General features: G+C 39.7%; 1 protein-coding gene across 1 annotated transcript in view; it reads right to left on the bottom strand.

The window, feature by feature from the left end:
* LOC145990562 (uncharacterized) overlaps window positions 1-24,564 on the bottom strand; it is a 59,930-nt gene that overhangs the window by 26,903 nt on the left and 8,463 nt on the right. Inside the window, exons 3-7 of the mRNA XM_083126254.1 lie at window positions 22,983-23,082; window positions 21,434-21,629; window positions 18,819-18,945; window positions 17,871-17,965; window positions 16,186-16,366 (exon numbers count right to left, since the gene is read on the bottom strand). Coding sequence (XP_082982380.1) covers window positions 16,186-16,366; window positions 17,871-17,965; window positions 18,819-18,945; window positions 21,434-21,629; window positions 22,983-23,082 — 699 coding nt within the window. The remainder of the gene's footprint in view (window positions 1-16,185; window positions 16,367-17,870; window positions 17,966-18,818; window positions 18,946-21,433; window positions 21,630-22,982; window positions 23,083-24,564) is intronic.

Genomic DNA, 24,564 nt, shown 5'->3' on the forward strand with positions numbered 1-24,564 from the left:
GTTACGTTACGACTCCCTGCTCACATCGCTACTGTTTCTGGTTTCTTCGCTATTTCAGGTGGTACTTTTAAGTGCCTCACGCGGTATATATATATATATATATATATATATATATATAGTGTGTGTGTGTGCCCGCGTGCGCGATTTGTAATTAATACACTGACAATGGAGGTCTAAGTCTCCCCCTCCGATTTCCATGAAACTTGGCAGGTGTATATAGGGGCCCAAAGGAAGAAATACGTGTTTTTGTGTTTCACCTAAAAAAAACTCTTTTAGGGGGCAAAACCACCTCAAATGTCAAGATAAAGAAAAATTGTAGCGGGGATCTGACCCCTGTGTCCCACTCCGATTTCCATGAAATTTGGCAGGTGTATGGAGGGGCCCAAAGGAATAAGTATGTGTTTTTGTGTTTCAGCTAAAAAACTGTTTTAGGGGGCAACCCCCCCCCCCTCCCCGCTCAATTGTCAAGTTGAGAAATTGAAGTGGGGATCTGATCCCGAAAGCACGTAAATATGGCATAGGAAGAAACAGGGGGTATAGGGCAGCTCTATACACCTGCGAAATTTCATGGCTATCGGAGGGGGACACTTAGATAACCTCCCTTGTTAGTCTTACACTTTGTAATTATACGAGGGCTATTTTTTTTCAAGGGCCGATCGGTCGCGCAATAAAAACCACAGTGAAATCAAAAATGTTTTTATTTGCAACATTTAGCTACACCTTCCAGCTACTTCCCTACATAGTCGCCGCCCAGATTTAGACATTTGTCGTAGTGTGGTACCAACTTTCCAATACCCTCGTCATAGAAGGTAGCCGCGTGTGCTTTCAGCCAATTCTCTGTGCTGGTCTGCAGCTCGTTGTCTGTGCCAAAATGCTGTCCTCCTAGCCAGCGTTTCATGTGCATAAAGAGATGAAAATCTGAGGGAGCCAAGTCCGGACTGTAAGGTGGGTGATCAAACACCTCCCATTGAAAACGCTGCAGGAGCGTCTGGGTTGCAGCTGCAGTGTGCGGCCGAGCATTGTCATGAAGAAGGACAATGCCTGATGACAACATTCCTCTTCGTTTGTTCTGAATTGCCCTTCGTAGACGTTGAAGCGTCACGCTGTATGAGGCTGCAGTGATGGTCGTGCCACGTTCCATGAATTACACCATCAACACTCCTTTTCTGTCCCAGAACACAGTAGCCATACACTTTCTGATGGAGAAGGTTCGCTTGCACTTCTTTGGTTTACTCGGAGAATGGGAATGCATCCACTGTTTGGATTGCTGTTTTGTTACTTCATTTTCGAAATAGACCCGTGTCTCGTCCCCTGTGACAATTTTGTTAAAAAAATCCTCTCCTTCATCATGGTAGCGCTGAAGAAACGTTAAGGTGGCGCCCATTTGCTGTCTTTTGTGCTGGTCGGACAGCATCTTGGGAATCCATCTCGCACAGAGTTTGCGGTACTGAAGTCTCTCTCTCACGATGGTATAGAGAGCTGACCTTGAAATTTCGGGAAACGACTCACTCAACACAGAAATTGTAAACCGACGATTTTCTCGAATCGCCTGATCCACTCGCTAAACAATATCATCGGTTGACACTCGCTTCCTTCCCTGAGCGCCTGCATCATGAACGTCTGTACGTCCTGCTTTAAAGTTCCTGCACCATTGCCGAACTTTGTTGTCACTCATGAAAGTTTCACCGAACACTGCACTCCTTCGTCGATGAATTTCGGTTGTATTGCACCCCTCAGCATGAAGAAATCGAATAACAGCACGCACTTCATACTTGGCGTGCGACTCTAATGTTCTAGGCATGTTTCCGTGCTCACTGCGCGCTCCGAACTGACACGTGCGACGTGACGCGATCAACGGGCATACTAGAGACACTGCGCAACACATCCGCACACAACTTCATCGGATTTTCAATGTGGTTTTTATTTCGCGACCGATCGGACCTTGATAAAAAAAATAGCCCTCGTATAACACTGCATATATTATAATGTTTTTTTTTTTAATTTGTAAAATTGTAACTAGAACAATTGTATAATTTTTGTATAACATTTCTATCTTGTTAAATGTGTTAAAAGTTTCATCCTGGAATGGAATGTCTCACATTTATGTGTGTTTCCATTTCCAATACATTCGAATGAATACATATTCGTTTCAATTGCATTTACAAAATCACCTCTGCCATTTTATGTTAAACAAGTAAGATTATTTTTGTGCACGTGTGTGTTAGCCGATGCGTAGCAAAGTATTCTAGGAACAACACTTGAAAAAAATCTTGAAGGACTAACTAATGAAAAATTTCTTTGTAATCGAAGATCATAATATCTTTTAAGGTGTGGTAATATTATAATGGGATTGAGATACGAAACTCTCGGATCCGGATCCAGATCTGGAACTTTCGGATCCGGATCCGTTTGGCCATCCCTAGTATAGATAAAAGTGAAAAAGTAAAGTGCTCCCCTGTGCATAGCACCACGCCATGAAGGCGTATAGGGGGTGTGGGGGTAACGCCCCACACTTCCTTGATCCGGTCGTGAGTGGGGGTGATGTGATCAGCATCACGCCCCTGACCGCCTTTACTCCCCAGGGTTTCCCCCAGGTACCCATGTTATTCGACGCTAGGTGGTCGCCGGGGCCGCTTCCATCGTTAGAAAAGTTCCCGGATTTGAACCGGCCGGGGATCGAACCCGGGACCTTTAGCATGGTAGTCAGACGCGTTACCGACTGAGCCACCGCGGCCACCCCTAGTATAGATATGTATGTACAATGTTTTAAGAGTTAAACACAACGTTCTGTTCGCTTTATCAAGTTTTTGGTGCAGTTATCGGCTGTAATTTGCCTTCAATATTGTAAAGAGGACGTGTTTTGGCCATTTAGGGCATGACTGCTTTCATTTTAAAAAACCAGCACATGGAGGCACTTTACTCCAAAATAGATCAGTCAAAGTGGTAAAGTACTCTAGTGCATTGTTTCTCAACCGCCGGCCCTCGTATCAACTATACTGAGCTGCGAAAGGTTCTGATGAAATTGGTTGACAAATAACACAATCCAAATATCATATTTGAGTTGCGAGTTTTAGTTTTTAAGTTCATTTTATGCAGAAATAGGCTAATCAGGACTGGACCTACAGTTTAAAGTGGAACCCGCGCCATATGCCTCCACTGGGTATCCGGTAAGGTGAGGAGGAACTATTACGCACCACTTGTGCATTGATTTCAATATAGTCGAATTGGGCACTGCTATTTAAATTTGGGTTTAGTATGAGTATGAATTTCTCTCCATGTTGCAAGTGGAAACTGTTTTTCAAGTTGATTAGTAAGCTAGACACGATGTTTGAGAAATATGATTTAAAAGGATTTACAGAATCCCATGTACTCCTTATGGGAAATCAACTTCAACTTCAAGTTACTGCTAATCAAATGGAAGTTTAGACTTTTCCTACCACTATGACGTAGTTCAACGTGTCTTTTTCCATCCACGTACTTTTCTAAGTCATTGGATGTTTGATATTCCCGAGAGAACGAATAAAATAATGGTCCCATAAGTCTAATGCATTTCTCCTTGCCTCATACGGCCATCCTGGCAGTGTTGCCAAACTTGATGTGCATAAAAGAGCTACATTTAACCATTAATAGAGCTAAAGATGACTTTCAAAGAGCTAGATTAACGAAGGCTGCATAAAGTGCCTCCTAGGGTAATTTTAGATGTCAGAGGGGTGGGGGCGCTGCTATTACCGTTAGCTTTAAAGTGATGGTAATTTATTCTTAGTTTTCACCGCCTAGATTTGACGGCATCACCCATCTCAATAACCCATTGATGTTCATTAGTTCATATGAAATCGAAAATAAAGGATTCCCGGATAATAATATTCTCATCTTCACGTTAGCCACAGTGCTAGATATAAAAATACCTGAGGAGGAAAGAGGGGGTGTGTGACGCAGCCTATATATGAATATCACGTCACGTGCAAAATGTACACTCATGGCAAAGGTTGGTCCTTATGGGTCGGAACGAGTGGTGGCATCATGGTGGGGCAGAGGGCAGTCAAACGAGTGCACCAAAGAGCCAGATCTGGCTCCAAAGGAGCGAAGATGGCAACAGTGATCGGTAGCTGCCCCAGCGAGAAAGACCTAGTGGAAATTGTCCCTCTCCCCCTAAAAAAAAAATACCGGGACATGGTTTCACAAAGGTTGATAACTAGAGCCCGGATTTATAAGCGAAATGCATATTATTTTCCAGACTTCTAATGTTAAGGAGAACGGTTATACTTCGTATTACATACCTTGTTGAGCTATTTAACTAAGGTTGAAAGTGCTTATAAATGCTTATTTCTGCAGGAAACGGTTATGCTTGCTTATTTTATGATTTTGGTTTAAAATAGCACATTTTACCCAAATCTGTCATATTTCAATCCTATTTCAAACACACGACGCCATAGGGATGACAAGAGCAATGCTTCTAAATAGCCGTGTGACAGTCAGATTTACCGTCGACCTGCCTCGTTATTATTATTACTCTAACGATTAGCCGTAAAAAATGTGTTTAATCAAGGTGTTGAGTGTCTTTATTTGTATGTATGTATATGTGATATGCCAAGCCGACGGGAGAAGGAAAGGAAGTCGCGAGTCTGACGGGCGAGCACCTGAAAGGTCACGTTATGCGTCTAAAGCTTAGGAAATTCGACCTTAACGACAACCATTTAAATATCTCGGGTTCCGGCGGCCGGATTTGTGTGGAATTTTTACCAGCGCAGCAACATGTCTGCAAGAACGGATGTGTGGAGTTTCGTCGCGATCAAGCAAGAATTACGGATGCCAGATCAAATTGGTTGTAATCGATCAGTTTATGGGCACAGATTGCAGTTGAGCTCTGGGCGCCAGCGAGACGGAAGCTTAATCCGTAGGAACCAAACCTCAGACACGACCCTGTCCAGCCTAGGAGACAATGGAGCGAAGTGGAATGACCTCTCCGGAAGCGTCCCTTTAACGACCGCCGCGCGTCCTTTTTCGAAATCGGGATAAAACGAAGGACATGCTTTTTCGACACACAGTTTTACCGCGATTCTTGTAGCGAGAGCACCTCCGCGCTACCTCTCCGTATACCGTGGACTTTGTTTTGTTTCGCGAACATCAGTGTGTGATAGGCAGTAAGTCGTTACGAGTGCGCTTACCTCAATCGCTGGAGGAAGTTGAAGCGAGACTGTGTTTCCGTGATAATCTTACGCCGTTTATAGTTTTTGTGAAACAAGGAACATCGAAAACCATGGCGGGCTAACGGAAGAACAGTGATGAGGGCGTTACCCTCGATTCGCCCGATGCCAGACGTGACACCACGACCCATGCCTACAACGTGCCAAGAAACGACGAGCTACGCCGCCTGATGCCTACCAGCCGCCACAGAGAAGGAGAGAGAGATGTCAAACGCTGCCATGTTGACGTCCCGACGCTTGAGATCGTCCGACGGTGATGGAGAAGACGCCGACTAGCCAAGAACGACCGCCCACCGCCCAGATGCGACGTCCGAATCGCGCCAGACCACGGAGATGTTCATCGATCCCGAGAAGAGACGCCGAGCCCATTGACGTTCCCGACCGACGCCGACGACCCATCATCACTGATCCGCCGAGGAACCAGATGCGTGGACGCTCTTCGCGTTTTCGTCGTCACGACCGAGGAAGAATAGGAAAACCTTTCGTGCGCATTCTAAGTGATTTCAATCGCCCATGAAGACACCAGGAGGCACCGTGGAAGCTGAGAGATGGTAAAGTATTCATCTGTGTGAATGTCAACACGTACCGGATCGATTGATATTTAGAGAACGCCCTTGAAATTCGTCAACATTTTGAAAACGCCCACGCCACTCGGAACTTCATACCAAACTCCCGTCGCGCTTATCATTTGTAATTTATTTGTCTCAGGTCAATTTTACTTATTTCTTGTGATTTTTTTAAATGATTTTAAATTCGCTGTTGTTGTGCTCCTTTGTATTTGTTTCAAGTGCGTAATACTAGAGTAAAGCGCCGCCCCCTTAACTGTAATCTACTTGAGGTTTGTTCATTGCTAGGTGTCAGCGCTGTGTCGCTGCTAGCTACGTCAGGTCGCGTATGTGATTATTTGTTAAAGTATTTGCCTTGTAATATGAATTGCTCGTCGCGGCGAAGTGTTGAAGTCCCGTATATGTTGCGTCACTCAACGGAGGTTATTGTTATGTTTGGAACCACGTGAGGTCATGTAAAAGGAAAACGTCCGCCCACGTGAGCGTAATTGCTGTTGAGACGCCTTTGTTTATGCTGGACAAATAATGTATTGTCACCGCACCGACCTAGTTTTTTAAAAAAAGGTGAACTTAAGTAAGGGCTGGCTAGGATTTGAGTAGCACTGGAGCAAATCACAAATGACCTGATTAGACAAAAGTCAAGGTAAAATTAAATGTGAATGCGATAATTAGGGCTCGTCGTCACAAAACCTGTACATATCATGTGTCATTTTTGTGTTGATGACCCCGTAAAGATTGATTCTGTGAGTGAATGTGTGAGTGAAAGAGGGGGAGATGTAACTAATTGATTTTTGTTTTGTTATGGATAGAATATACTTTTTATTTTTCATGTTAATTTTGGGCTATATCATTTCGTACGCATGTCGCTACCCGTGATTTTCAGGTGTGCAGCTAGCCGCTTCCCGGCTACAGGTAAAAAGGGTGGTAATTGAAAGTATATGCTTTTTTGTTTGATATGGCTAATCGCTATGCACTGTTGGTCACCGGTCCCTACACACGAACTCAACCTGAACCGTAACGCTATTTCGCTTGTCCGAGGGAGATTTTGCCGCCTCTATCTAGGTAGTGGTAGCATTTGCTTTGCCCGGCAATGTTTTTGTTCCCAATAGCCGCACGAGAGAAACAGCATCCAAGAAAAGATACAGTACATCCATAATCATTTTTCCAAATTACCGGATATTATAACACAGTTGAAACTAACTAACTAACTCTCTAGCCTTCTTAAATCCGAAGGTTCATGGCTGCAGCAACACAGGCCTTCCATCTGTCCCTATTTTGAGCAAGATCTATATACTCTTTTCAACCCTGCCGATTTCCTTTAGGTCCATCTCAACGTTATCCCCCCATTTTCGTCTTGGCCTTCCTACAGGTCTCTTACCATCAGATTTCCCAACAAGAATCAACAACACAGTTGAAAGTTCGAAATAATACATTGCAACATTGGCTTTCTCTTATTAATGAAATTTCAGTAACGTTGTCTTCAGAAACTCACGGTGTTAGCAAAATTGTGTCCGACAAGCTGAGTCAGAAATGACTGAATAATCCCGGTTACAAAGCACTGTGTCAAATTTATAAAAATATTTCTGGTGACGAAACAGGCATTGAAGAGGAATTTACCGAAGAAGAACTGTGGTGTTTTACACATGCGCCTATGATGTCATGCTACGTGGAATGAACATTTTCACTGTACAAATCATTCTTCACTGACAGACGCAGGAGCTTCACACAAGAAAATCTCAGGATGACCTTCCTTACATACTGTAACAGCTTTGAATAAGATAAGAGATCTAATAAACAAATATTTTTTTCAGATTTTCCTGTATTTGTTTATGCTTATTTTGGTGCTTATTTTTTTCATTTTTTGTGCTTATTAACTTACTTATTTTACTGTTTGATTGTGCTTATAAATCCGGGCTCTATTGATAACCATTTCCCTTATCCAGTCTGGAAAGTATAGCGTACATAGTTTGATGTCAGTGCGTATTATTCTCATGCACGACATGCATCTCCCGAGTTTCAATAACTTGCACACATTTTAAAACGCGATTTACATGTAACAATGTATCTTGTTACGTTTTTTTCGGGTGACTAATAAACTCGAAGCTTTGAGAACTCTTAGCTTTAAACTCAATCACCTCAAAATAAATCATTTTCACTACAGAGAATATAAAGATATTTTATTGCCAATAGAAGCTAATATAAATGTACATAATAAATGTCAAATGTCTGGTATAATTTCCCAGATGTTGCATTAAATGCTGCTGATAGTGGTACAATTGTTAATTCCTATTACCTTCATTACCATCTCACATTTCTTGTAAATTGAATGTTTTCTTGAGTTGGAGTTTTGAATCTAGTTTATAAAACATAAAGTTGGTAAATATGTTAGAAGTGTAGCATTGGTACATCTTCCATAGCTTTCAATACAAAAAACCTATCAAGTAGACGACCTCCCTCATAATTTTAAAACGCTGCATGCTAAGCAATAAATAGTAGTATTTTCCAACCCTTCCCTCCATGTCCATATCTAACAATCATGTTCCTCTGGTTCATATGTTTGTATCCATGTATGTTTAGGCGTAGTAATGCAATATATCACAAAATTAGATATCTTCACTCATTCCGGAAATCTGAGATCCGTGAACTTGTAATTGTCTTCAATCCATTTATCAGCCCTTGCACTTAGTTCATCATTAAATTCTTCTTTCCATCCACCAGTAATACCTTCAGAAATAAATCAAGAGCAATATTAAAATCAATATTTCGTGGTGAACGACAGTTAAACTATAATATAATTACATTAAATATGGTAATCGTTTTCAAATACCAAATTTGAAAGATGTGAGAAAATAGCGATATCCAGCCTGTTATATAATTAATTTTCTCAGGAAATCTAGAAATGGCATCGAAATAGTTCATAAATATTTCGAAATATAACACGAAGGTGAAAATATAACTTCTGTGCGTTTATATATTAGTAAAATAACTAAGCAAGTTGCAGTTCACTATTATGTGTATAAAGCGTTCCGGTTTCGTTACATGCACTGCTGTATATAACCAAGGTAATTTAATATATAAGGTAGCGCCATCCGAAAATTGCCGATCATGCACGAGCGCGTGACGTCTTATGGGAGGATCGGTTATGCTCGGTGTCCCTTCGGTTATGTTCGTTCGGGGCTTGGCCGAAGCAAACGGCCGCTATAATATCTATGCGAAGTTCAGAGAGGGAAAGTGTTTTATTACTTTGAGGAGGGGGAATTATTAATTATCGAAACTTCGGGATGGTATTGAGACATTCCTTTAATGATTAGTAACATGACTGATTGATTGAGTTGGTGTTTCAACAAGTCCACTTTATGCACAGAAAGGCTAATCGGGACTGGATCTACAGTTTAAAATGGGATCCGAACTACTATGTCCCTCCACCGGGTATGGAACCCGGGATTCCTTGATTACAAGGCAACGACGCTACCATTGCGCCATCGGGGAGGCACTAGTAGTAACATAATTGAAAACTCGCAAACGTATTGTGAAAATCCATACTTTTCAAACTTTCTGATCGATGTGTTACAAAGATAGTTGCGCATGTTCTCATTTACCATGTCTTCATTCTATAATCATAGTATACTATAATTTTAACATGCTAAAGAAGAATTGCATGAATGAAAGAGTTAAAAAGGAAATGATCGTTTCATAGATTTATTTTCTTTATTTGTTTCACTCCGCTTTTCTGCCACTTTGGGCTAATCGCGAAGACAAGATAGTAAAATGTCACGTAATTGCCTTCTAACGACAGTAAAGCAAATTACACTTCTTGAATAAAATGTATATTTCGGTTTTATAACATTATGTACACGATATTGAGCATTGTATGAAATAAATATAGTGCCCATTAATGAAGTTTTACTACTTCGTTCAATTTAATATTTCACAAATATAATGTGGATGATTTTGTACCTTTCTACTCAGTGTAAACAAATGGATGCCATACTCTCCTTTCATGAAAAATTTTCTTTAAAACAGTAAGCTCTTTGTGGTGTAGTTGACGAACTATATATTTGTGCCACGAGCTCGGCATATAGAATAGTTTTTCCTGGTTATAGACGACTAAAATGTATTTGGAAAAGTAATAGGAAAATCCAAGACAAAGTCCAAAAATGAAATTTTACTATTTAACGATTCATACCCTTGTACAGTCCTTCATTGTGATTTCTTGTAACTTATTTGCTATATTTTCATTTATGCTTCAGATATATTATCTTAACCTGTTCTAAATGTCACATGTACAAGGGAGAAATATAATTATCAACATTATTAACCTAATGTCAGTGAACATCAAGTTAAATCTAATTTTTGATTATCAATTAAATGGACAGAGTTAATAGAAAAACTATTCTCTGAAGAATTAATTATGTCCTTTGAATTCGTAATTTGGCCCAAGTTTAGATTGCAGGGTGATGATCTCTTCATTACACACAAAATCGCTTGACAAGATTTCGGTTCATGTGTACTATATGACTGTATGTATGCCAGAAGTAGATTGCCGTTGTCATGTTAGGGACTTCATGAAATTTCTACATCTCACGCCCTATCCTCAAAGGCATTATTACTGTTTGATTTTTACCATTACCTGGCTTGTCCACCGCAAAGGAATATAAATTATATGGAATTGAAAACAAAAAAATGCAGTAATAGTGGCAACATTCTCCTGACTATACGTGAGCTTACCGTGTTGTCCTTTGCATCTCGCTTTGGCTTTGCTTAATATTATCAATGTGCTAAATTTTCTGTGTTCGTAAATCCCTTCCTGTACGCTTGAATTAGTAGGTTAGGTGAATTAGGTTTGGTGTTCTTAGCATCCAGTTTCGAGTAGGTTCGGCTAGTTAAGGGTGTTGCATTCGTATTTGTACACTTTCGCTCTTCGCTTGCACGTACACGTATTATAGCTTTTAATACGCAAAACGATTTCACACAACTGTAACTTATCAGCACGGTAACTTGTACAACCTCACTTTGATATCGAAAATTAACATTTTATGGAAATTACAAACTGGACTTGCGTTTTCAAGGTTTGGGGTTTTATTTACAACACAAATCTTGTAGCACGAAATGCCAATCTTACACTCTACTTCCTCATCCTCCTGTACGTAAAATTTCCGAAAATATGGAACTGAGAGACCCGAACATAATTAATACGAAATTAAATAAAACAAACTTTTAAACAAATTATTAGTGCAATGTGATTTACAATTAGAGAGAGTTCACACATATTTCATCAACTGCAAAACATCACCTAATATACCTGGCCGGCAACGAAATGAATTCGACACCCATCTTCTTAACGTAGAAAGTCCAGGTAAAGGTATACCAACTGTATTTCTCAAATAAACTTAACATTTTTTTGAAACGGCTCGAAGAGTCAACGCTTTGCTTATATCATCTTTAGTCCATAGGGATTTAGTTTTACCGTGTACTAAGTATTGTATTTGAGTGGCACTGAACACTTTCCCCAAGATATTCGTGAGTTTTCCTGTTACACTGTCGGTTAGGTTATGTTGAATATTTTGAACTTGTTTAGTTTTTTTGGTTAAAGCAAGTTGCAAGAGCTTGTTCTTAATCTTTAACTTATTAATTTCTTTATGTATACGTGTGTTGTTCTTCTGTAAGCGATGAATAGTGTTTTCCAACAACGAAACATTGCTAGCAGTTTCTGTACCTACGCCTATTTTATTTTTTTTCGGCGACATAGTATTTAGCTTATTTAAGGAACGTTTCCTTATTTCACATCTTTCGTAGCGTACATCTCCACAGTCTTTATCAGCACATCCTAAAAATGATTCATGTTTTGAAGAGGAAGGTTCAGGAGAATTTGCTAAACCACATTCTCTATTATTTTGCACTGAAGTAATATGGTGTAATTTTAGTGATGGCACTGCAGTTGGCTTCCGTGCTTTCTTTGTTGTCAAACACAGAAGTTCTGCTCTTAGATCTCGCACATAGTCTTCTTTACAAAAATGGGCACTGCACACTCTCTCATTTTTAATATTAATATTATGTTCTCGATCACAAGCACGAATCCACTGTTTACTTACACGATTATCAGCTGGAAATCTATGATATTTTATATCACTTCCATTAGTTTTTTGGTTATAATTCTCACAGCTTGTTACTGGACAATTAGACATGATTATGGGTGGAATGAACAAAACAATCTCATGTCAAGAGAAATAATACAATAAAAATATATCGAATGCGACAAAATCAATAACCTGCTTGTTCCGATTTTTGCGACGTGTTAGTAGCTAAATGCAAGGTTATTAGAATATGTACCCCACACCAAACTTACTGCACATAGCAACGAGCACCGTCAAACCCGATCCTCCCAGATGACGTAATGCATACGTACTTCACATAGCAACGAGCACCCCCTGGCATATAACTATTGACTTTACGTTGCTAGAGGAACGTCAGAATTCCAAATATTACGTCATTTATACAGCGTTTAGGGCAAGCGAATAACATAAAATATAATTATCGTTAATAGCATAACATAAATGTTTTTGCAATGTCTGAATCGAAATAAATTTTAGTATTGAGTTTGGGAGTGCGGTCCGTAGACTTGTAACTTGTATGATTTCTCTTTGTTCAATTAGCACGCATTTTCTTAATTCAAATTATGCGACGCTCAAAATGTAAGACATTTATGACTTTTTTCAAATTCCTCCTAAACGCCGGACTTAAGGCTAAAATGTAGAACATGTCCGGGAAAAAGAGAACGTCGGATAACCTTAGCTATTAACAAGGACGTATTTAGGGGAGTTCCTTGGGGTCTGGACCTCCGTCCCCCCCCCGAAAGACTTACAAAGTACTTAAATTAAATAATGAAAATAATGAAATAATAAAATAACTAAAAGTAAATAATAAAAATGTCCTTGTTTAATCCAGGGTTATTTATTCCAGTCGAACTTATTGCAAGGCAAGGATTATATTGGGATCATATGACTTTGAATGACATTACACAGTAGATTTATGCAAAATTTAATACTACTGATAATAATATGCATAAAATATTACCAGGGACTTTATTTTCCGTCAACTGGATTTAACATCCTTTTTTATATTCAATAAATATTCAATTCTTTTTCTATTTAACATTAATTTCCTTGCCACGGTAGTTGTTTCTTTGACAAATTTTGCAAATCTTAACTACAAGGTTGTTCGCTTTATATCCGACCATTTTTGACGGGTACTCACCTTAAGAGATACCGCGCCGCCACCACCGATCATGTTCTATTGGACCCCCAGCATTGTGGTATAACGGTCAAATATTGAATAACAGGTAATTGATCTAATTGCTCGTTATTAAGAATTAATTACAATTGGTAATATTAAAATCCGTCGCGAATAAAGGTGTCTAGCGACTGCCTTAGCCAACGCTAACTTGCTCAACCACCGTTTTCGCCCGAATCCGGATTTACATGCATTCATATGGGGAATAGCAAGAAAAGAGCAACTTCTACACCAATGGGCCGAATTGGATGAGATTTTAACCAGCGGAAGACCACATCATGAAAGTACAGATTCCAAGATTTGAGCCTAATCAGAACAGAACTACAGGAGTTATGAATTATTAAAGATCCATCGCTGGATACAATGGAAGACGGTGCCCTGTTGAGATAGCCCTTGCTGAACGTGTCCAACACAATAGCGGAGGATTTAGCCTAATTTCTGCACGAGGGGCTGATAACAGAGGTCAAGGGGCGGCCTGAGCGTTGACCAGGATAGGAAGACAACGGTCAAAGCACAGAAAACAATAAATAGGCACATAAAGACAGAGGCTAGAGCGTCATCACGTTCAAATCTTGAATAAAAGGGATGATTCGGAATAGCGAGAAAACAGTTTGCCTAGAATCGACACCGGAGTGTGAGTTACGCGCGACCTAGCTCCGAGTCGCGATCTGACCCGTGGTCTGGATTTGTTTCTTGACTCGAGTGAGTGTTTAGAGCCATGGAGTAGAGCAGAGTAGACCCAGGGGGTCGTTTTCCCCCTCGACGTCAACGCATCCGTGCACATACGTGTGGTTATGTGAGAATAACAACAGACACGCCTACCTGTGTCAATCGTCCGAAACAACGTCCTAAGTTAGCAGAAGTTAATAACAATTGATAGCAAAGTTAATACCGAAGTGCATAACAGCCAGTACTAAAGTTAATACTCGTAACATTTAATATCCATGTGTGTCCATGGGAAACCGCGAATGATTCATTACGTATGTTCGTCTCATCGCCTAAGCCAAGTCTCTACGTCCACTTTCGCCAACCAGGCTAACCGCGAAGTACAACACCGGAGTGTGGACGCCTTCCAAAACTGTAGGACCACTTTCACCCGACCCAGGTCAGAGGAAATGCAGCGAAGGTAAGATCCAACCATGTGCGTGTGTGAGAGATATGACGCCAATCTACCGCGAATCTGCGTAAATCAAATCATTTCATAACTTAAATCAGTGCTATGGCATAACTAGACATCCTTATTCCGGCGGACTAATCAACGTTATAGATCAGAGTATATGTTAACAGCCAAACAATAGTCCATTGAAATATATTTGTACCTGCAGAAAAGATAAAAGGGTTCTCACAAAGAACAATTATTCAGATTATACTTAAAATCCTAAACGGTAAATTGTAAAAGGCAATGTAGCCAAGAAATAGCATGAGTATAGACAAAGTATTAATTAATCTAACATTTGTAATTGTCATATTGTCACAATATGCCATGGAATGTGTGTATGAATGAGAGAGAGCGAGATAAAGAGGGCAAGATGTACTGTTTATTTATCTGTGCTTTAATACAGTATATGTGTATATTCTGAACCACCGTAGTACTAAGTCACGTCATTTCAGGTGCTTGAAAACAAATCCTCCTAGGTTTATTCTCGGTAACTCCGACTGTAGGCACTTATCCTGACCGTCTTATAATTCATGTAATGTTTAATTAGAGTGACAGGTGTGTCACGGGGGAGTGATTCTGCGTTGTTGCGTTGCTTCATCGTTGCTTAGTTTAGTTAGTTTTTAAAAGCACGTAACAGTGGACTATCGCCCGGCATCGCAGTTTCCATTGCAGCAAGCGCCGGCGCAGGACAGGCATGGGAATTCTGTCCCACTCCTCCCTGTAAGCTTTCCATAGACCATCCAGGGTGCGTGGGCGGCGATGTTGAAGACGTCGTTTCAACAGTCCAAATGCGCAAAAATCAATTTGACTGGCATCTTGGTTTTTCACAGGAATGTATTCAAACGGAATGACACGAATTCCTAATTCCTCGGCCATTTCCTGATAAAAACGTAGTGATGTTCTGGCGGTATGACTCGAAGCCTTGTCCATATGGATCATCACCTGGTTCGCGTCCATTCCATAAAATTGTGGGATGTCTCTCCGATAGATAGGTGTCAGAATGGAGTCTTGGAAGTATCTGGCATTCACCTTCACGTTTTTGTCCTTGCGTATCATCGACTTACCCTCATATCCGAATCCCGTCACAACCATAAAGCCACGAGGGAAACTTTCCCTGCACTGACGAACAAAGTTGCTGCGCCCCTTGCCGTCAATGTCACGGTACGTGTTCGCCCGAATGTGACCACCAGCAGTGAGATGGACATATGATTCATCCATTGTGACAACTTTCTTCCATTTGTAACCCGCCAGGTACTTTTCATACAATTTCCTGCAGTTCGTCTTACGTTCGGCAATGTGACGCGGTAGAAGGTGGTGTACACGGCTTGCAGCCCTTCTCCTGGTGGTTTTTGTGGGTGACTGTTTCGCAAGGAGAGCCTGTTGTGTGTAACGGGCCACAATAGCTTTCGCAGTAGTCACTCCGAGTGTTAACCCATTCTCCCGACACTGTTTCACAATGCGTACGTACGAAAACTTAGCATGGAAAAGGGCCATTACGTAACCCTCCCAATACCGGTTGATTTTCGGCGCCATTTGATAACATTCACTACCAACACTCACGCACCTACAAGGTCAGACACAACACTACTCCCGCCAGCAGACCCATAGTTCCAGCATGATACGCCAGGTGGCAGCACCGAATCGAAAACGGTCGGATATAAAGCAAACAACCTCCGTGTACGTAAGCTACATAATGAATATACGAGCTGTTATATCACTATCCTTATACCATCTATTTACATATTCATCTATATTAGTTTATTTGAATATTTTAACACTATTTTAATTAATATAATTATTTTAAATTAAACATTATTATTATTATTTTGAGACACTTGATTCGCCCCCTCCCTGAAATACATTTCTAGATACGTGGCTATCAGCCATTTGTGCTGTGCATAAATATAATGCAAAAGTTTTAGGTGTACAAACATGTTATTATCGAGCGCTTTATTAAATTACTAACCTTTCCTTAAAAATGGTTGAGCTTCTTCGTTGGCAAAACCTTTAATGTCAACCTTGGGAAAGAGGTTTGCCTTATCCCTGAAGTTGGAGAAGTCCAAGTGCTTGACCAGCCTGCTCACTTCCTCATCGTTGTAGACCTTGTTTAAGAACTTGGCGACTTTCTTGATGGCTTGCGACAAGTCCTGCAACGAACACATTTTATCAATTAGATATTTTGATAATATCAGAAAGGTTTAATATGCGAGAAGGTGTTTTCGTCCAACACAGACTGAAACACTAGGGGAAGGAAGGAGCTCATTTTTATGCGCAAAAAACATCGTTAAGTTACAGGAATTGAGTTTCCATTGGTGTTCTCGGGAATTAGGTCCACTTTATCACATATTCGATAATGTAATGCACCCAGGACATGAAATGACTTTCATTCGGTTGAGGAAGGACCATTCTTTGAAAATAAGGCTAACGTTTGCGTCCCCTTTCCAAAATAGCGGGGGAAGAGGGGGTAAACTCCCCATTTTTATGATTTTTTCATTGAAAGTTGTGGGCCCAACCCCTCTTATTGCCATTGGCGTTTTGATTTCTGCACGGTTGCATGCCCTGATGTTTTAGCTGCAATACAAAAGTTTTCCGAACTAGATTGACCAAATAGTCTACGAGTTATAAATTTTTTTTGTCAAATAAGTGAACGAATTTAAGCTTCCATACGTAACTTTGGAGTCGGGGGAGGGGAGGGGGTTGCATCCATATTACGTTCCAAAGCCCCGTTTAACCCACTGTAAGTGTTTCCAACCTAAAAGAAAAGTATCAAGATAATAAAAAAACAGGAATTTTGTAATCAGCTGCATGGTCGATATATCGACCAAAATACGAGTAGCACCTTAGTATATTCGATGGTCGATATATCGACCAAAATACGAGAAAAGGTTAACATTTTTGCTAGCATAAATGCTATGTAGATGCTTCCAAAAATCTTATAGCAGATACTACTTTACATGGAAGCATTTCAGCATTTTTAGCTTTTGCGATTACAATGTATAACATATACAGCATGAAAGGCACGTCGAGTTACGCCATCTGTGGTGAGTTCAGGAAATACACAAGACATTAGAAAGGTATGGAAACACTAAAAGACTTCCTCAGAAACAGTGCAAGAGGCCTGCTGTTCTCAAGAAACTAAAAAAAAAACATTTGTCTTTATTTGTTATCGTCTCCCAACATGATGATCCAGTTGGGAAGATTAAAAGTTTGTCTGAGAAAAGTAAAATCGGCACATTCCAGAAGAATATGTCGAATACTTCAAGTTACATTACCTACACATTGGATGGTCCAGCCCTTGCAGCAAATGACCATGGGTGAGACGACTGTGTCCAATTCGAAGCCGAGCGTGAGGAACGGTACAAGGAAAGTCGTGCACCAATGGTGGGCTTGATAGCGCGAAGCTTGTTGACAATATATTACTATCATTTGAGAATAGAATTGATTAAAATAACAAAGTAACAAAACTTATTGTAGATTAGGCACACACAGGAGATGTAGTTACTACGTTGAAATTTTCAGTGAAAAATGCAGGCTCGACCAGGACTGGAACCCAGGTCTTAGTGCTACTTTACATTTTGATTGAATTGCGAATGGGAAAACACTAAATTAATTTCAAAATTAAAATATTGATAATAATCGAAAACATATCACCTGTTTCATGTCTTCGTAGAAAAGGAAGAGAAGATTTGGATGATTTGTTTTGGCCCAACCTTGAACGATATGTTCCCAATATGGCGCATATTGGACTAAAAGGAAGTAGTAAAAATGTATATTAATTTATATTCATTATTATCTCACGAGTACAATAACATTGTTTATAAATTATAATGTGCAAGATCTGAAGCAACCATTCCTCATGCAGGGAATTTGTTTTCAAACATATTTATCAGTAGTTAGAGCATTAAATTAATATAAATGAATTAATATTGTATTATTATTACATGAATAGATATAAACACTGTATAAGAATAAATATATAACAGCAATGTAACCATTATGTACGTTACGTGTAGTTAAGATGGCTCAAACTTGTATAAAAACAACATAAAGAATTGAATACTTATTGAATAACAAAAACGAAGTTAGATCCAATTGACGAAAAGTAAAGAAATAAGTTTGGCGGAAAAAAATAACCATAGATTACATAACAAATGCAAGGAAGTATATTTTGATTATTTCTTTTAGCACAGGGTAAGTTATTGGGGGGGGGGTTCGAACCATCGGGACTCCCCCCTAAATACGTCCTTGTTAAGGTCTGCACACTACCTTCCGATAGAGCACCTACTCATATAAAGGTACTGATATTGTTTTTTGTTTAAAATAGAAAATTCGCCTTCAGGTGAAGAAATTTCATTTGGATCGAAATTACAACGGACAGTAGTGAAAATCACAGAGCGGTCACACCTTCGATCCTAGTCACGGGAAAAAGGCGAGGAAAAAATCGCGCCCTGTCAAAGCACTAGACAATGTATAAGATCCAATTAACATTACACGCAAGTAAGTACAGAATGTTTCAAAAAGGTTAACAAACTCAGCACTCCAATCATGTTCAGTTATATTTTTTCAAACACACTGTATGTAATATAGAGGCCCACTTACCGAGGCCCTTCTCAAAGTAGTCCCAGTAAGTGTGGAAATCCCCTGTGTATCCAATGGCGTTCACTAATCTGTTGTGATGGAAGCATGACACTGCAGTATCCCTAGGGTTTCTAGCAACATACACGACCTGGAAATAGGATATAATTGTACCGACTGGGCTGATGTTCGTAATAAAAAGTTATAATCAATAGAAACTATATGGTTAAAATATACAAAACAGTAATTTTGCCTGTAGTGCTGTATGGATGTGAAACTTGGTCCCTTACATTAAAAGAGGAACATAAATTAAGAGTATTGAAAATAAAATCCTTAGGAAAATATTTACGCCTAAAATGGATCAGGAGACAGGTGAGTGGAGAAGGTTACATTATTTAGAACTACATAATTTGTATTCATGTCCAGATATTGTTAGAATAATTAAATCAAGAAGACTTAGGTGGGCAGGCCATGTGGCACGAATGGGAGAGGAAAGAGGAGTTTACGGGATTCTTGTTTGGAAACCTGATGGTAAGAGACCTGTAGGAAGGCCAAGACGAAGATGGAGGGACAACGTTGAGATGGACCTAAGGGAAATCGGAAAGGATGGGAAAGATTGGATTGGTCTTGCCCAGATGGGACAGATGGAAGGCTTGTGTTGCTGCAGCTAACAACCTTCGGGTTTAAGAAGGCTAGAGAGTTATTTAGAAACTACATCGTTTGGTCTATTATGTACAGAAAGGGACTTTGCAACTACCTCAATTTCAACGTAAGCAGTCGATGTTTTAATTAGTATTTTATTAGTGCAGTGAAATAGTTAGCTACTAAAATAACGCTGAACTTATTGTATGAGAGAAATTAGTTTCTCTTCTATAGTTCGCAATAGGAGATTACGTACATTCTAGACTAGCTAGGCCATTTGCGAAACTCGAGGCCCAGAGACTACAAGACAAGAAAAATCGACTAGAAAATGTGCATAAAATTGTTCATTATAAGATTTTTGGTGCTTAAGGAATTGGAAACATGGCCTTTCTGCAATATAATGTTCTTAATATGACAGTTCCCAATATTTTACGCTACGAAAATTCCTGTGACAGCACTATCGATGTTACTGAAATCGTAAATTTATTTTTTGAACACGTGAAATTTAAACGTTCATTTTATAACATTGATATTTGGAAGATTTACACTTACAAACATCAACCAAAGTTACAATTACGAGGGATAATCAAATGAAAACCGCAAAAGTGCCATTAAACATCTTATTTTCTTTCTAGGCGTTTGGAAATTTGCAGACACAGTCCTTGACGTCTTTCCAAGCTGGTAGTATACGAAGCAGTGCCGATAGGTGGGATTGGATGTGAGTAACAGCTGATTCAAGATGGCGGCACCACCTCTCAGTTGCACCAAGCAGGAACAGCGTGGAGTTATTCGATTTTTATGGAGTGAAGGTGTGAATCCGGTTGATATTCATCGGAGAATGCAGACGAAGTATGGGGAGGCCTGTCTGTCACAGTGGCAAGTCTACGATTGGTGCAAGAAATTCGCAGAAGGTACGACTTTATTGACTGACGCTCCCCGTCCGGATCAGGCTCAGCGAGTTGTGACAGAGGAGTCCATAGCCGCAGCAGATCGGCTTATTCAGGAAAACCGGCGTGTCACCCTGGCTGAAATGGCTTCCTTGCTGAATGTGAGCTTCGGTTCAGTACAACACATAGTGAATGACGAACTCCGCTACGTAAGTGTCCGCCAGGTCGGTTCCTCGACAGCTAACGCAGGAACTGAAAGTCCGTCGGGTTGACGCATGTCGAGAGCTGCTGAGGCGTTATGAAGACGAGGGTGAGGATTTTCTAGCTCACTTTGTCACCGGGGATGAAAGTTGGGTGCACCATTTTCAACCGGAGACGAAACGTGCAAGCAAAGAATGGCGACATTCGTCTTCGCCGAAACCAAAGAAGTTTCGCAGCCAGCCCTCTGCAGAAAAAGTCATGTTGACTTTATTCTAGATAAGAAAGGTCCTATTCTGGAACACTACATGCCCCCACGTACGACAGTGACTAGTGCCACTTACACCGACCTTCTCAAGAACCATTTGAGGCCAGCGATACAGACAAAGCGAAAAGTATTGCCGAGTGCAGGTGTTTTGCTTCAACATGATAACGCCCGTCTTCATTCTGCTCGTGCAGAAGTGCCTATCACATCCTCCATACTCACCAGAGTTGGCACCATCTGATTTCAACATCTTTGGTCCATTAAAGGAGCACCTTGGAGGGCAGAGATTCAAGTCTGATGGAGACGTCCAATCGGCAATGCACGGGTGGCTACACAGTCAACCGAAAAAAAAATTTCACGCGGTATCGAAGCACTACCTATTCGATGGCGTAAGTGCATTAAATTGGGAGGGGACTATATAGAAAAATAATGTACAATCAAACATTATCCCTTAATTAAAATAGTGTAAAAAAAAATAATTGAGGTTTTCATTTGATTCTCCCTCGTAAAATGTTTTTATCTACAATTATATCTGACGATTGCTGCTTCAGAAGTAGAATTAGAATTTCTATGTTCTTGTAAAGTTCATTACTTATATATTCAAAGCAAAGTATAATCTTTAAAAGGTAAAATACTCAGGTAAATACCTTACACGTGTCCAATAGTTTCGGAGGAAGCAGCTCAAATGGTAAGTGGGTCTTGATAAACCTTGGGGAAGGCATCTTTGAAATGGATTCGTATCGGATGGTGTTCATACTAGAGAGCAGTTGCAATGCATCTGGGTTGTCTCTGTTCATTTCTTCCAGTTCTTTGTAGAATTCATCGTTCGAGATAAAACTTCCACTGCGATGTCAAAAAATATAAATTTATTAATTAAAAACTATTGTTCTGCCAGGCACGTATCCAGAAATATATTTCGGGGGGTCCGATCCAAACTAAGTGTTTTATAATAATAATAATAATAATAACAATAATGTTTAATTTAAAATAATTGCATTACATTAATTAAAATATTCAAATTAATTAACATTATATTGTTATCATATGAATAGGTAACAACGGTAAGGATAGTGATACAACAGCACATATTCATTATTTAGCTTACGTGTAGTTAAGGTCGGCAAAATTTGTAAAAAGAAAAAAAGTGCCGTGGCAAGGAAATTAATGTGAAATAGATAAAGAATTTAATTTTTATTGAACACCAGAAAAGGATGTTAGATCCAACTAACGAAAAGTAAAGTTCCTGGTAATATTTTATGCATATTATTATAAGAAGTAGTAAATCTTGCATAAATCTTCTATTGTGCTGTCCTTCAGAGCCGTATGATCCCAATATAATCCTTGCCTTCCAAAAAGTTCGGCGCAAAAATAAATTACCTTTGATTAAACAACAAGTAAATTTTTAATATTTAATTTGTGTTATTTTAATATCTGATCATTTTCATTATTTAATTTTTGTACTTAGTACGTCTTTCGAAAGGGGGTCCGGACCCCCTGGACCCTCCCCTTTAAATACGTCCTTGTGCTCTGCCTAAACAAATTAAAATCACTCAAGTTCTATTCCCTTAACAAACACTATTCTCTTCTGTTACGTACCTTTGAGTCTGCTTAGGAATATGTCGTTGGCAAAATATTCTAGTAATCACAGGTTGTGGTAAACAAAACTTACTGTTACACCTTAAAAAAGGTTTATTCTTGATAAACAGCAATTTATAAACTTAAAACCACACATTGCAATTATTCTCGAAATTTTTTACTACTATTCTCCTATGCTATTTATAGCTTGTTGATAAATCTCTCAGTTTCTAAAAATATGTTGGCACATGAAGGTTAGTATATTTGTCCATCTGAAACTATTTGCCTGTGACATCATAAATATAATGCCAAATTAGAAAGTTAGTGATTGCTTCTACAACTGTTTTAAGCATTGCCATTGGCGGGTAGTAATCTGTGGTGCTTAGGTTAGGCTTGTTGGGTTTGGTTATCTTAGAAGAAGAAGACGACGACGAAAAGTGGTTGTAGCAGCAATACCGACCAATTAGAAAACGAACAAACAATATTTCAACTAAATAACAAAAAATGCAGTGTAATGTCCAGGGCACTACACCTCCCACCAACACACACGTGTACATGAGTAAATTTGCAACAGTAAACGAATGTAACGCGAGGAAATATAAGTTAAAAGTGATGACTTACTCAACAAAAGGAAATCTTTCACCCAAAGTCTTCCTCGATGCCTCTTCGAAGTTCAAGTCGTTAGCAACTATCCACATAAGCTCTTGGGTCCAAGTTGTGCCTATGGAGAAAAAAACAAAGTGTTACCTTCTGTACTGTTTTTTTTTCATGTACTTATATGGGTATATATACAGGGTTATTAAAAAAGAAAGAGCAGATTTCAAATGTTTATTTCTCACGAACTATAAAAAGTAGAAACACGTGCAATACATCAATGGATAGAGGAAGGTTCAAAGTTTTATTGTATGCATTTAACATGAGCACCATGTGTTGCCCGACAAACATCAAACGGTACTCCATTTCTTGACACACACGAATTAGCTGGTCCCTAGATATTGAATTGATAGCTACAACAATTCGATGTGTATTGAATTAAACTAATAGGCAGGATTATAAAATTTTGAACCTTCCTCTATCCATTGATGTATGGCACGTGTTTCTATCTTTTATAGTTCGTGAGAAATGAACATTTGAAATCTGCTCTTTCTTTTTGAATAACCCTGTATAATGAATGAAGACAGTACAGTCCTAAGTAAGGCCTGGACATTTCGTTCTCTTTCCATCTATTAAATGCATTCGACATTCATCCTCATCGCCACAATAATTGTAGGGAAGTACAGGGTGTCCCAGTTAAAATGTAACCCGGTTTCGATCAAAAGTTACATACCAAGGATCATGAAAAGAAATGCAGTGTGTGTACTGATGTCCTTGAGTTTGAGAACCTACCACGGTTCACGTAACAATGGACTATTCCATTTTACTGGTGCAACATAGCGGCCATTTGCCTTAGACAAATTTCTTTGAGCCGGGATACTTTTAGCTGAGACACCCAGTAGAAAAGTGTTATTACTACGCCATCGGGAAGGACCTCCCGATGGTCTAGTGCATAGGCGTAACTTGGCGGGGGCAACGTGGGCCCTTGCTCCCCCAAATTCAGGTTAATTAAAATTTACAAGTTAGGCGACCTGAAGAGCAAAGTAATAAAGAGTAATATTTGTGATTTAGCAAATAATCCTGAACGCTGTATTTATGAGATGGAAAACTTTTAGCCTCTTCCCTCAAAGTTAAGCCCCAGGTTTGATTTAACCCCCTAAAAATTAGGTCCCAAGTCTTATTTTGCCCCCAACCATCGTGAGGAAATTGAGGAGCTACGAATGAGTAGCGTAACCCGTTCATGAGAAACCCACGACTGTGGTTTCTTCGTGCTGACCACACGTCACCCCGTAACTGGTTGGCTGATCCCCCCCCCCCCCCCTCGGCAGGTGAGAGTGAGGTCTCACGGGTTATTATTCAAATGTACCCCAGTTTCCTCTACATCTTTGCAGCTATGACTACAGTGATAACAAATCGGGGTCCGTATCGTATCAATGATTGATACGGAACGGGGATACGATACGCTGGTTTGCAACAAGTGGATACCAGGCTTTACAATGCACCTCGTTAAATGTTTGTAAATGGACTATACAGGGTGTACCAAAAGTCCCATTACCCCCTTATTGAATTGTAGACAAACCTGCAAAATGTTATTTTAACAGCATGCGTA

This window comes from Lepisma saccharinum, chromosome 7, assembly GCF_977018435.1.
Source record: "Lepisma saccharinum chromosome 7, izLepSacc3.1, whole genome shotgun sequence".
Lineage (NCBI taxonomy): Eukaryota > Metazoa > Arthropoda > Insecta > Zygentoma > Lepismatidae > Lepisma > Lepisma saccharinum.